At 46.0% G+C, this 13,072-nt stretch overlaps 4 protein-coding genes across 9 annotated transcripts; 2 read left to right on the top strand and 2 right to left on the bottom strand.

Moving 5' to 3' along the window:
- Positions 1-146: 146 nt before the first annotated feature.
- On the bottom strand, positions 147-1,894 carry runx2a (RUNX family transcription factor 2a). The gene is made up of 5 exons (XM_088421289.1): positions 1,701-1,894; positions 1,189-1,348; positions 982-1,086; positions 818-883; positions 147-472 (listed from the first exon to the last, which is right to left on the bottom strand). Exons 1-5 carry the CDS (start codon positions 1,881-1,883, stop codon positions 147-149), a joined length of 840 nt encoding a protein of 279 aa, XP_088277415.1. The 5' UTR covers positions 1,884-1,894.
- Positions 1,293-6,362, top strand: supt3h (SPT3 homolog, SAGA and STAGA complex component). 5 transcript variants are annotated; one of them, XM_088421286.1, is made up of 13 exons: positions 1,307-1,360; positions 1,675-1,820; positions 2,715-2,830; positions 3,922-4,006; positions 4,242-4,328; positions 4,406-4,502; positions 4,574-4,716; positions 4,796-4,871; positions 5,061-5,173; positions 5,255-5,359; positions 5,595-5,723; positions 5,933-6,022; positions 6,103-6,362. In XM_088421286.1, the coding sequence occupies exons 3-13, from the start codon at positions 2,748-2,750 to the stop codon at positions 6,142-6,144; spliced, it is 1,050 nt and encodes a 349-aa protein (XP_088277412.1). In that variant the 5' UTR covers positions 1,307-1,360; positions 1,675-1,820; positions 2,715-2,747; the 3' UTR covers positions 6,145-6,362. The 5 variants fall into 5 exon arrangements, with proteins under 5 accessions (XP_088277410.1, XP_088277412.1, XP_088277411.1 ...); XM_088421284.1 differs by lacking the exon at positions 1,675-1,820 and having other exon boundaries at positions 1,293-1,355; XM_088421285.1 differs by lacking the exon at positions 1,307-1,360 and having other exon boundaries at positions 1,375-1,820.
- Positions 6,363-6,918: 556 nt separating this feature from the next.
- On the top strand, positions 6,919-10,156 carry dnajb12a (DnaJ heat shock protein family (Hsp40) member B12a). Of its 2 annotated transcripts, none has more exons than XM_088421281.1 (9): positions 6,919-7,093; positions 7,219-7,396; positions 7,834-7,979; positions 8,062-8,232; positions 8,308-8,387; positions 8,883-8,995; positions 9,057-9,229; positions 9,306-9,448; positions 9,669-10,156. In XM_088421281.1, exons 1-8 carry the CDS (start codon positions 6,961-6,963, stop codon positions 9,425-9,427), a joined length of 1,116 nt encoding a protein of 371 aa, XP_088277407.1. In that variant the 5' UTR covers positions 6,919-6,960; the 3' UTR covers positions 9,428-9,448; positions 9,669-10,156. The 2 variants fall into 2 exon arrangements, with proteins under 2 accessions (XP_088277407.1, XP_088277408.1); XM_088421282.1 differs by having other exon boundaries at positions 6,921-7,093; positions 8,886-8,995.
- A 482-nt stretch (positions 10,157-10,638) lies between these two features.
- On the bottom strand, positions 10,639-12,848 carry LOC148419758 (DNA damage-inducible transcript 4 protein-like). The gene is made up of 2 exons (XM_088421290.1): positions 12,597-12,848; positions 10,639-11,805 (listed from the first exon to the last, which is right to left on the bottom strand). The coding sequence occupies exons 1-2, from the start codon at positions 12,742-12,744 to the stop codon at positions 11,294-11,296; spliced, it is 660 nt and encodes a 219-aa protein (XP_088277416.1). The 5' UTR covers positions 12,745-12,848; the 3' UTR covers positions 10,639-11,293.
- Between the last annotated feature and the right edge of the window lie 224 nt (positions 12,849-13,072).

Here is a 13,072-nt window from a genome sequence, read left to right on the forward strand (position 1 = left end):
CACAACAGAACATCTGAAAATCTTTTTAAAGTTTGACAAGCTATTCTGTAAACCTCAAAAACATCATTATTGTCAGACAGACATTTTTATTGAGAGGATGGCCTTTCAAGTTTACATTGCATGATTTCGACTTTCCCCAAAACGTCTCAATAAGGCCTCCACACAGGCTCCTCCCCCCTGAGGCTGAAACACGCCCCTTCTATGTAAGCGCTCAAAGCCGCCGCCGCGCCGCCGTCGTCCCCCGAGTTCCGGATGGCCGTTCCGGGCCCGTAGTAGAAGGGGCCGGCGTTGCCGAGCGGAGGGGGGCCCACCGAGCTGAGGTAGGCGGCAGGCTGGGCGGAGTAAGACAGAGCGGGATGGCGCTGATGCTGCATTCTGGGAGGCGGAGGGTAGGAAGACGTCAGGGCGGCCAGTTGACCCAACAGGGACGGCTCGCTGGACCACAGGGAGGACGAGGACGAGGTTCTGCAGTCTGGGGAGGACGACTGTGGTTACACGCATGCAATCCGCGGACTCGGAAATCCGAACGACGGCAAGTTCATTTGGACGGGCTGGTTTGATCCCCCACTGGCCTGACGGAAAAGTGGCGTCCCAGAGGACAAATGCGCCTTTGTACAAAACTTGACGACAGTAGTCCAAGCACTCATTTGAACACAACTTAACATAAAGTTACTTCATGTTACAGTCAATTTACTCTTAATTTGAAAATATAATTTACTGTTCCTGTTATGACATTGAAACCAGCGCAAAGTATTTTGAGTTGAATGACGTTAAACATAGCGCTACGCCATCCGTGTTTTTTTTTTTTTTTTTTTACCTGATGACCCCACACCGTAGCCGGAGGACCTGAAAAGTACGGACTCCACTTCTTTCTGACGCTGTCCTGGAAGATACGTAATAAACAAACACTACCCCTGAGCTTGACAACATGGATCATATTATGGCATCATTTTTAGTGCGTATTTTGTGGCATGTACTGACGCCTGGGCATGCGTGGGCCGTCCACCGTGACTTTGATGGCCCTGTGCAACGTGGCCACCTGAGGGGGCGTGGTCAGCACGTTGATGGACAGGGTGAAGCTCTTACCTGGAGACAAAACAAAAAAAAATCTATACGAATGCAGAAAAATGCATGAATTATTTCTGTATATGGATGACAAAAAATGAATTCTTCCTCTCTAAAGTTGACCTCTGCCGCTGCGGCCAATGAAGCGGAGGTCGTTGAAGTGGGCGTGTCCTTGCCTCATGGTGGCCGTGGCGTTGCGTAATTCGGCGCTGCTGTTGTCGTCATTTCCCGCCATCAGCGTGACCAAGGAGCCGTCCGGCACGTCGTTGTCCAGGCAAACCACCTGCAGGGTGATGTAAAACGCCTTTAAATGACACCTAAGTTATCAACATTATTATATCCGAGGATAATGCTAAAAAAACGTTGCCCACGCGGATTATTACACAGTCGTGCTTTAATAGTGATTCTTGTGACACGGTGTAGAGGTGGGCAGTGGTTATTATGTAAATTAGCCTATTGTTACATCACAGTAGGACGGTAATGCAGAAGGGCTCACGCACATTTCAGAAATCAATAAGTAAAACATGACTTGTTCGATTATTTCCTCACTTTGTGAATGGACAGGTCCAATAGTTTCATAACTTTTTTTTCTATACAACACTTTGAAAGTCAAACACATGCAGGCGAGTGCTCACGGTGAAAGGTCGAGGCAAGGTCTTGTTGCACCTCCAGTGATGCGGAAGGCTGCTGCACAAGAAGTTGGGGCTGTCGGTGGCCACCAGGCCTCTTGGGGGCGCCGTGCAGCGCTCGTGGAGGTAGCACGCTTCGCTTTCGTCCAGACCCACGTTGGGTGGGGATGACGCTGGTCTGTGCTTCATCACAGCATCTGCTTGAAAAACACAAAAAAAATAATTTATTTTATGATTATTACAAGATGATTCTTTCAATGTTTTTTAACGTAAATTTTGGTTGAGCATTTCAGCAGAGTGTCTTAAGTGGAATCAGTTTTTGTTTCACCGCTAGTAAGTTCCTTCGACATCTTTCGGATTTTGATAGTCAATTGCCATTTATGAGATTTCAACATTTTTTCTCAAAATTCCTTTAGTTTCTTATTTTCAAGAGTAAAAAACACTTTCCCAAATAAAAACCTAGTTTAAGACATCATAGTGATATCATATATCACTTGAGAAAATAAAAGTCAAAAACGTAACAAAGATGATTTTTCACAGAAAATAAGATTTTATTTTATTTGTTACTGCCGCGTTATTCTTCCGGCAACCCAGTTTTACGTCATCAAAGCTCGCCCGGACCACTCAAACGTAAATAGTACAAGCAGCGCATTGCAGGATAACGTTTGGTGAGTTTTAGTGGTGTCTTCCTTTTTATGTCTTTCTTTTCTCCCTCCGTCGTCATGTTTTTGTCCCCCTCTGTCTTGTGTTCGTTTTGTGGCGCGTAGCTGCCTCTTTAACCGCACCGTTTGAATACAGGGGAACTGCGTGGTTTTATTATTCAGATTTTACTACCGGGGGAAGCGGTGCGGTTAAGACACCTGCCAGTTGCCTCAATAGTGTTGTGCTACGTTGTTGTACTCCAGCCTTAATCCGTTCACGAAAACCAAAAAGTGACTGTCCGGTATTTTTGTCATTTAGACCAAATGTTGCCCGTTTTAAAGCTGGGAAATTGATGAAACGTTTATTGTTGGATTTTAGTGTCAGAACTTGTGATTGGTCGACTGAGGTCACATGGCTGGATCGAACATCGCCGCCTCCCGAGACCGCCCCGCTGCATCCAGGACCAGTTTCATACCCGAGATACAGGGAATGATGTATGACACACACACACACACACACACACACACACACACACCCTCAGACTCACCTGTGCAGAGTGTGTGGCCCGTGGCCGCGAAGAGACTGTTTGAAGCCATGTCACCCTGTTTAGGAACACGTGACACGCAGCTCATGGTCACATTGCACAATACACACATCAGCGTTAAATTTTGATGTAGCTATGTCATATTTGGACATATTCATTTTCAGAAAAAGGGTAAAATGTCTTTAAGCATATTTTTCTTGGAACAACATTTTGGATGGTAATTTTAGACAAAAATATGTCTTTTTTAAAGTTTTAACAAAATGTTCACGAAGCCTCCAGGGCCATCGGCCTATTAAATAAAAACCTAAATATGCAAATAGCTCCTTATAGTTTTCTACTTTAAATCAGGATTTCCCAAAAACAGAGTGTCCAGGTGTTAGCAGGTCCACAGAATCTTGTAAAGTTCACCGAAGATGTAAATAAATAGTTCCCTAGAGTTTTAAAAAAGACTGATGTGAAAATTAATCAAGAATGCCAGATTTCTCGGCTAAATGCGCAAAGTGTGTCATAAACATTCCAAAAATTAATTTCAGTGGAAATTATATTAAAGATTATTGTCCACTGAATGCTCTAAAGACTCACAAATTTTATATACAAATGATATGGCTTTCTAAAAAAAATTATATGAAATATTTGGCAATAGGAAGCCTGTCCTTATTTAAGTAATTGTAGTGACGGAGAAGTGAAGACGGCATTTTATAAAAGATGCCTTGTGTGCGCGTGCGCAATTGTTTGTGTGTGTTCCTCACCTTGTGTGTCTTTGGTGGTCGAAGACGCCTGCAACCCCAAGTCAACCCCAAAACCGAACCCCAAGCCTCAGCGTGGACCTCTCAACCTCAAACCTAAGCCGCTGTGGCATTTGTGATAGAAAACGACCGACGGCCAATCACGGCACAGAGGGGGCGGGCCGGGGAAAGATGAGAATGGATGTCGAGGATGTGGTTTTCACTTTAGTGGGCTGGCTTGGATGTGCTTTCTCTACATGCAAATGAGAGGTTTGCCCAAACGGGAGAGCGACTCACCTGTGTGTGCGTATGTTAGGTTTGCCCTCGGAGATGCTCGTCGGCCGCTGCACGAGACGGCAGCCCTGGTGGAGGACATTGTGCACACGCAACTTATCACCATGGTAACACAGTTTTGTTACACAAACAAGAATAGTGCAAAGTGGAAAAGTTTCTAAAAGCTTTCTGCAACCCGTTTTCCTTAAAAGCATCCTGCAACCCGTTTTCCTTAAAAGCATCATGCGTTCAGATTTCTAAACTCATTGTTGCACCTAGGGGGATAATGTGGCACTGCAAGTTAATTCTTTCAGGATTTTTCTGAAAGTTATTTATGCTAACAATTCCCGACCTGCTGATCAGCTCCATCAGGCCAGCGAGGGCGCCACACTTCGGGGGTCAAGGGTCATCGCCATGGAGGACATCCTCTTCCTGATGCGCAGGGACAAGGTCAGCAAACTAAACGGACGGATCGAGTGGAGGTCATTGGAGACATGTTCACTTGCGCGCGTGTTTGTGCGTTGCAGAGGAAGGTGTTGAGGCTGCTGAAGTATTTGCAGTTCCGAGATTACAAGTCCAAGCTTCTAAAGGGTTTGGACGACGACGACGGGCAGCAGGAGCTCGGTGGGCCTCTCGCCACTTTTCCCATCAAGTCATCAATCCTAAACAACAATCCTAACGATCTTGGATTGCAGGGTCGTCGGGCGCGGTCGCCGGGGGCAACCAACGTCGCCAGCGTCTGGCTCAGGATTACCTGCTGTGGTTGGACCACACCGGCGAGCTCCTGTCGTTGACCGAGCGGCAGGAGATGGACCCCATCAAGCAAGAGAGGATGGAGGTTGTTGCCGCGGCGACGCGCCACAACAAGATCGTGTTATTGCGTTAGGATCCTTATCCTGTTTATTATGGGATTGCAGCGTCAGGAACGTCACAGCAGAAACATGGACCCGACGCAGTATGCCGAATTCTGTGAGAGCCGGCAGCTCAGCTTTGGTAACTCGTAATAGACAAAAACATTCAACTCCAAATATACTACAAATAAACCACTATGGAAACTTTTGGTATTTATGGTAACATGAACTCGAGCAAATGGGTAAACGCCGATCGTTATCGTGTTTTCCAGCTACTTAACTTTACATGCGACTATCAGTAGTCCAATTTTGTGTGTGTGTGCGTGCACAGCCAAGAAAGCGTCCAAGTTCCGCGACTGGCTGGACTGCAGCAGTCTGGAGCTCAAACCCAACAGCGTTGCCATGGAGATACTTTCCTACCTGGCCTACGAGACGGTCGCTCAGGTAGCCGCGTCATCCGTCCATCATTTATGCAGCTATGCCTAGACATGTTATTATATTTTTTTTAATGTGTCCTTGTTGCAGATTGTGGACTTGTCTCTGCTGGTCAAACAGGAAATGGTGGCAAAGACCAACGCCGTCGCTCACGTCATCTCGGCCAGCCACATAAACTACAACACGCATGCTGAGGTACACACGCACGAGTCATGTTGGCTTGTGTATTTTATGTTGACGTCTCCCGAAGTAAACCACAGTGGTACTTTTACTCATGAAATGAATTCATTCCGGAAGTAATTTGGTATCTTGAATTTTCCCTGGTTAGTACTAGAGACAATATTTTTCAGCCGAAGCGTTTCGTAAGCTGAATTTTTCGGAACAAGAGGCGTTCGTAAGTAGAGGTACCACTATACCTGTCCTCTGGCAGGTCAAGAAAGAATCAGACTCTCCTGAGGCCACGCCCCCTTCCACTCCCGGCTCCTCCCACTCAACCAAGCCCCTCCTCCAAGGCAACGGAAGCCTGGACGGCCGAGTGCGCCAGAGGAAACGCAAAAAGGTAACACAACGCCATGTTTATTCGAGGTCGCGACCAAAACAATTAGGGGGAGATTATTTATTTTGGGAATCTGTACTTCTCTACACTAGGGGTTCTTTTTGGAAAGCTAATTTTTTACGGACCCTCATTGCATATTTTTGGAATGTGGAAACAAAACAAAACCAAATCATTTAGGCCAAAAGTGAGCACCCTTTTTGAAAAAATTTCAGAGCTGTCCTGCCACAGTAGAGCCCCCTAGCGGCGCCATCCAGCTTTGTCACATCCGAGAGGCCATCAGAAGATACAACTACAGACACACCGTACGTACTCGCTGGTGCCTCCAAATGGATTTCGGTGTCCACGCGAGTGAGGAAACCATTTTTGTTTCTGTTTCTTCTAGAGCGCCTACAGGAGGAGGGGGATGTCTTTGCTGGTCTGCTGATCACCGCCCACGGAAATTCGTTTTTTTTCTTTGTTTTTTTTTCCCATTTGAACTTCAGGAAACATCACTGTTGGCATTTGTCTCCAAATGATTCCCACAAATACATCCTTATTTTTTTCCGTTTTTTTCAGATCCACAAATATGTATGTGCAATTTTCACTTGTTTCTCTACTATGTGTGAATGTATTATGACTTGACATAAACTGCATAAGTATTTACTTCTGTGCTACCTTGAAATGTTGACTATGCGTTTGTGAATGTGAAGGCATAACGCCTTTGTGCGCCAGGAGGCGGTGTTGCTATCGCAGTTGGATTGAAATGAACCACCTATTTTTCGTAACTCGAGCTGATCTTCTACAATCCATTCACATAACAAGTCCAGAAACAAAATACGGGCGTGATTTGTTTCCTTTGAGCTTGTTTTGCCTTGGCACCGACGAAATACAAAATCGCCAAATTTGATTTTTGTTACAGTATAGAGGAACCCAAATTGAATTACAGCTCGATTTTCCTTTTTGTTGTCTGGAGCAAGTTAGCAAAAGTCAATTTGAGTTTAAAATTTTACTTGTACAGCATTTCTCATACTGACCACGAGATGGCGACAGCACAGAAAGAGCAAAATTAAATATAACATATTACAGAAGAAATACTAGTAACAATAATAGCGAGTTTCCAATGTCACTTGTATACCAGGCAAATACATCGGATTTTTCGCTGTTTGGAGTCCACTTTTTTTTATAAACTAGTATCCTGTTTTTGTGACGCCATCAATGTGCGTCCCAAATCGGCGCAAGTAAATATTTCCGCCGTGTCGCAATGGACTCAAACAAGGACGAAGCTGAGCGTTGCATCAAAATCGCCCTGAACGCAGTCAGCAACAACCAGCCGGACAAAGCCAGGAAGTTTCTCGAGAAGGCCCAGCGTTTATTTCCCACGGACAAAGCTCAAAGTAAGTCGAATAAAGCGGGTGTTTCAAACGGCCGACTACAAATGCTAACCGTTAGCATCATATAATTGGTGCTAATTAGCGTGCTGAAGTTGGGCTTGACATCCTGTCAATTTCTCTCCGAACAGGCTTGCTGGACACGTTAGTGCAGAATGGGAAACCTTCAGAGCAGAATGGCGGACCCGCCAACGGCGAAAAAGCCTCCGTGAGGCACCGTCACCGCAGAGAGGACGCAGAAACGTCCGCGCAGGGGCCCGCAGATTCGACAAAACCTTACACCGCCGAGCAAATGGAAGCGGTCAGGAAGTCAGTATCTTGCGCAGTTCTTCTAATCAATTCTCCTATTATCAAACGTCAACATATATCCACGGCGGGATTTCATGTCATGCAAACAATCGCTCATTTGAGTGATTTTTTTTTTTCTTCCATCAGGTCAATGAATGTTCTCGTTTTAAAGGGCATTGATTTTACTCAATCTAAAATAGTTCACGTGGTGAAATAACAGGCTTACCTGAAAACATCACATATAAAGGCCATTGGGAATTTATTACATTAACAAGTGTGAGCAAAAATAAGAAAATGCTTCATGAGGTTTAATAGTCCCCTTACCACAAGTTTTTTTTTTTTTTTTTTAACTGTAGAACAATCGCAGTTAACGTATTTCAAGAAGGCGTCGTTTTCTCAAGTTTGGTCCATCCACCTCATGCTTTGTCGTTTCCACAAAATGTGGTTTATCCCTGCAGGATTAAGGGCTGTAAAGATTACTACCAAATCCTAGGGGTAGAAAAGACCGCCTCGGACGAAGATCTCAAAAAAGCATACCGGAAGCTGGCTCTGAAGTTCCACCCCGATAAAAACCACGCGCCAGGAGCCACAGACGCATTTAAAGGTAGACAGAGGGCAGTTGGGATATTTGCCGCACGGAGAGCGCGCGCTCTCGCAGCCGATGCAAATTGGCTGGCGCCTTTCAGCCATCGGCAACGCCTACGCCGTGCTGAGCAACGTGGAGAAGCGGCGGCAATACGACCAGTACGGGGAAGAGAGGTCGCACCCGAGCCGGCAGCGGCAGCACCGCGACTTTGAAGCCGATATTTCCCCCGAGGACCTTTTCAACATGTTCTTCGGCGGAGGCTTCCCATCCAGTCAGTCCTAAGTAGCCGAAAGGACGGGCGGCGGCTGCCGGCGCTCGCTCTCTAACGCTCCTCTACCGCTTTCAGGTAACGTACATGTTTACAGAAATGGAAGAATGCACTTTGCGCACCACAACAGGCAAGACAGAAGAGAGCAGCAGAGAGATGTAAGTGTCCGGGGACTTTTCACTAACCTGGCCTTATTCACACCCGACTTCATCATCGAATAGGGACATATTTTTACCGTGCGCATATACTTTCTTTTGGGGAGGGGGTACCGACGTCTCCTTTATGTAAGAAAAATGCTATCATAGCAAAAGTAACTGAATTTATGTCTTTATGAAATTGAAATAGGAACATTTTACACGTCATCATTTAAGTATTATGACTTTCGGAAGACTTTTGCCGTATGGGAGTCCAGGCTAAGCCAATGATCAAAGCCATCGAAAGGCTTGCAAATGTCGTAAGTTGGCAGCTATCGCCACCCGGTGGTTTTGGGTGGTCAACCCAAAAATGTCCATTGCACCTTGTTCGCGTATCGCCGTCGAATGGATTCGTGCAAAAATCGGGGGAAATGCATGATAAAACATCAGGTTTTCATTATGTCCAAATGGACAGTATTTCCAATTGTATAGTTTTTTTCCCCGTGGCGTGTTTGCAAGCAGGGAGGTCTGGCTCTGTTTGTCCAGCTGATGCCCATCCTCATCCTCATCCTGGTGTCGGCCCTCAGCCAGCTGATGGTCACGCAGCCTCCCTACAGCCTCAGTTACCGCCCGTAAGTCGGCCCGGCCCGGCTTCCTTTTGACAGCTCCCTCAGACGACGTCCCATTGTCCAGGTCGGCGGGCTACGTCCACAAAAGACACACGTCCCACCTGAAGGTTCCCTTCTACGTGGGCGAGCGATTCGACGAGGAGTTCAGGGGCGCCAACCTGAAGAACGTTGAGCGAACGGTGGAGGACGACTACATCTCCAACCTCAGGAACAACTGCTGGAAGGAGAAGCAGCAGAGTGGGTGCACTCAAGCGCACGCCGCCGCAGGACGCCGCAGGACGCTTTTACTTTGGCTTGGTTTGTGCGCTTTCAGAGGAGGGCCTCATGTACCGCGCTCGCTATTTCGCCGACTCGGAGCTGTACCAGAGGGCGCAGAGGATGGGCACTCCTAGCTGCAACCGCTTGTCTGAGATTCAGATCATGCTGGATGCTTAGAAGCTGCCGACCAAATCACGGGTACCTTCTCAGTTCGTTTGTTTTTCAAAGTTCGAACGTTTTGGCGCCCTGCCCAAATCTCTGCGGTTTAATCCTACATAATCCTTAATAGAGCGCCTGATGAAGTGTGAAAAATCACATTTAGGAGAGAGAGAAAAAAAAGAACTTGATGAGACCATCAGGCCCGGACAGCAGCGCCGGGTCACGTACATGACGTTGTGTGAAATGTTCTGTCTTGTAGGTTCTTTTGGTACTTGAATTGTTTTGGAGGAGCGGTCCCGGAACCTGGCTTCCCAAATTGGAGTGCAGCAAACCCACTTGGCCACCGGGGGCAGCACTCCCACTGGCGCCTTCCACTGACGTTTTCTTCCTCTCTGGCCACGGGTCGCCCCCTTTTCAACAGAAAATGAAGCTGCTAAGGTTTAGATTTTCTCTTTCCTAATTTTGAGAACCCCAACCTCGGCCTTCTTCTCGACAACATGCCTGAGCCTCGCTTTTTTTTTTTTTTTTGATAGTTCTTTCTAGTGTAAATACCGACTAAACTTTTTAACAGTGAAGAATTTATCAAAAGTAATATCATGAATTAATAATGTTATTAAGTGAATTTGCTCCTAGCCCGTTGGATCAAGATCATAAAAAAAAAAAATTGCACAGGTAAACCTTATTTATTAAATTAATAACAAGAGTTGTATAATGGTTTTTCTTTTGAAATAAATTTTGTTTGGATCACTTTCGTATGGTTGCTCAATTGCACACAAGTTACTTCTAGGATTGAAGACAATGTCATGTTAGAAAATAATTATATAATTCCTGTGATAAAATTCACATTGAAGTGCTTTTTGTCTCTAAAAACTGCAGTAAAAAGTTAATACTGTATACCACTATGACTACTACATGGCTCAGCTCTTTTTTTGGTGTTTGCAAGCTGGGCTGTAATTGGTTGTTAGACTTGAGCCCATATTTTCATTTGACTTTTTTTTTGTGAAGTTGAAAATCTGTTTTGTTAATTGTGGTTATCTTAATTCAGTTTAAAACAGTCAAAATTTAAATAAGTAAAAAAAAAAAAAATGAAATAAACTTTAAAAGTTGAGGACATCTTGTAAATTTGGTATTTTAGCCAGAAAATTTGGCGGGCCACATAAAATGATACAGCGGGCCGGATCTGGCCCCCGGGCCTTGAGTTTCACACCTGTGACCTATGCAAGCATGAAGAGGCTTAGAAAATAATTTATTTTTCTTCAGTACAAAAACATGTAACGTTTGAATACCACAATTGTCTCATCAAGCCACTTTAAAATGAATTTTCATTTAAAAACAAAAATAACTGCAACAAGGAGAGAAGCTGCCACAAACGGCTTTTTTGCCAAGTACGTACATGTTGGATAGTGCATTTCGGGCTCTGTTTTAGACCTGAAGATGAAGAGCGAGGGCCAAGAGGGAGGTCTGCGCCGTCGCGGAGTGCTCACAGCCTTTCGAGAGTCTCCTTCAACCCCTTTCACTGACCTCATTGAGTGGCTTAGCCTGGACTCCCGTAATGCAAAGATGCATTGTGGGACTTGTGTTTGACAAAAGGTTAAATGTTGCAGGAAAGCTTTGATTTTCCTGCAGGGCAGCGCAACGTATCCGCACCTTCCTGTCTGCGAGATCTACAGCATTGAATAGCTGTTACAGCCCAAGATGTGCGATAGTAAGGCCAGGTGAGTGAAAAATCCCCAGACACCCAGGGGTTAAAAGAGGCGTTCTGAAGTCACGCAATCCTTTGGAGCGTTTGTTGACACATTTGAGAATGAACCTCCGGTTGACTTTCTACCAGTGTCACAAAATCCAAAACGTTACTTTTCCCAGCTCGGGAGGGGAAAATCAGGCTCAGGAGCACTCTTCGATGAGCAGCTCCCCTGAACTGCAGTACAGTTTCCGCTTGATGGCCCTGAAGCTGGAACTGAGTCTTAGCGCGTCCCGGCGGCTCGCCGGCGCCTCGCACTCGGGCCGTCCGCTTTTGAAGAAGCGCCGCACCTTAGGCCACAGTCCGCCCGACTCGGCCCTCAGCACCAGCGTGACGTGGAAGGTGGGCACCAGCGCCGCGTCGGCGGCGATCTCGTCCACGCAGCGCGGGGGCCCCGGCTCGCCCGCGTCCACGCAAAGCTGGATGAGCGCCCCCCGCAGGCCGCACGGCTCGCTCAGCGCCAAGCGGACCAGCTCCCGGCCGGCGCGCTCCAGCAGGGAGTCGGGCGCCACCAGACGGGAGCGGCCCAGGAGGCGAGCGGCCCCCTGGAGGGATTCTTCCATGGCGGCCACCAGCTCTGCGGCCAGATGTTCCTCGGACGGATAACACAGAAAGCTGCTCTCCGAGTCGGACCTGGACAGGTCTGCTACGGAACCTGCAAGAAAACACCGCGCGTCACTCAAGTCGCGCCTGCTTGGGGAACGTCCGCTTTCGAGATCACAAGTGTCCAGCCTCTTCATTCCGTCTCCTCTTTCACCTAAATTTGATCTCAAGGGGGCGGGGCCTAATAAGTAGCGATGATCTACGAACGAAGCTTCATGAAGCACTTGTGATTATTTTTGACTCCTCAAGATGGCAGTCTTTGTTTGAAGTATTTTATAGAGAGCGAGAGAGAATAATTGAGCTATACAAACATTGAGTTGATTCAATTTAATTGGGGCGTTCAATTGTTATAACGCTATTGTTGTTTTGTTTTTACTATTTCATTTTATTCGTTATTTTATGCGCAGGAATCCAAAGGGCGCACTCTTTCGTCATGTATTGCATTTAATAGAAAATGACACAAAGCAAAAAAAAAACAAACGCATGGAATTTTGCATTCTGTGAATACAAACGAATGATTTTTTTTTTTTTTTGCTTGCGTTATTAAATGTATTTTGTTTTACTAGTTAAAATGCTTTGTGCAGGAATCACAAAGACACTCCGGAGTCTTATGTGATGTTGCACTGCATTTCATTCAAAATGCTGTTTACATGATATTCTCAACTAAGAACCAATATTCAGTGCAACTTGTCTTTTTGTGTACGATGAGTACAGTTGCGATAGTTTTTTTTTTTTTTTTTGTAAAATTGTTTTAATTGCACTTTGTGTGCTTTTTTACTATGTTGCATTTTTTTCCGAGGCTGAGTGTGCTGAGACTATTTTTTTTTTTTGGCAGGCACTCACCGGTGTCAGCGCGGTTGCAGTGTCCGTGACTGAGCCCCTTGAGCTCGGCGAGCCTCTGCAGCAGGCTGCCCCAGGACAATCGCTTGGACCCTGAGTCCTCGGCCGGAGAAGGCGGAAAGCTCCCGTCCAACGAATGAGAGCAAGACATCGTCAAACAAACAAAACAAAAAGGGGAGGAAAAATGAAGGTCAGGTGTGTCAAAGTAACCCTAACCCTGCAGATGCGCGTCCAACTGCACTCGGCTGAAAAAAATAAACAAGCTGGAATAATGGAACAAAGCGTTAAATAGGAACGCGGTGGAGCTCCGCCCCTTAGATTTGTCCAACCAATCAGCGGACAGCTCACGTCCTCAGCCTGCCTGGTAACATTTCAGCTCAGGACAACCTCTGACCCCCCACAGCCCATTAAAACTTTCCATTCTTGTAACTTTTCTTTTTAATCATTAAAATAACAACATTGATTCTTTGATTTCATTT

The sequence above is a fragment of the Hippichthys cyanospilos genome, chromosome 8, assembly GCF_059441005.1.
Source record: "Hippichthys cyanospilos isolate Australia breed blue-spotted pipefish chromosome 8, RoL_Hcya_1.0, whole genome shotgun sequence".
NCBI classification, from domain to species: domain Eukaryota; kingdom Metazoa; phylum Chordata; class Actinopteri; order Syngnathiformes; family Syngnathidae; genus Hippichthys; species Hippichthys cyanospilos.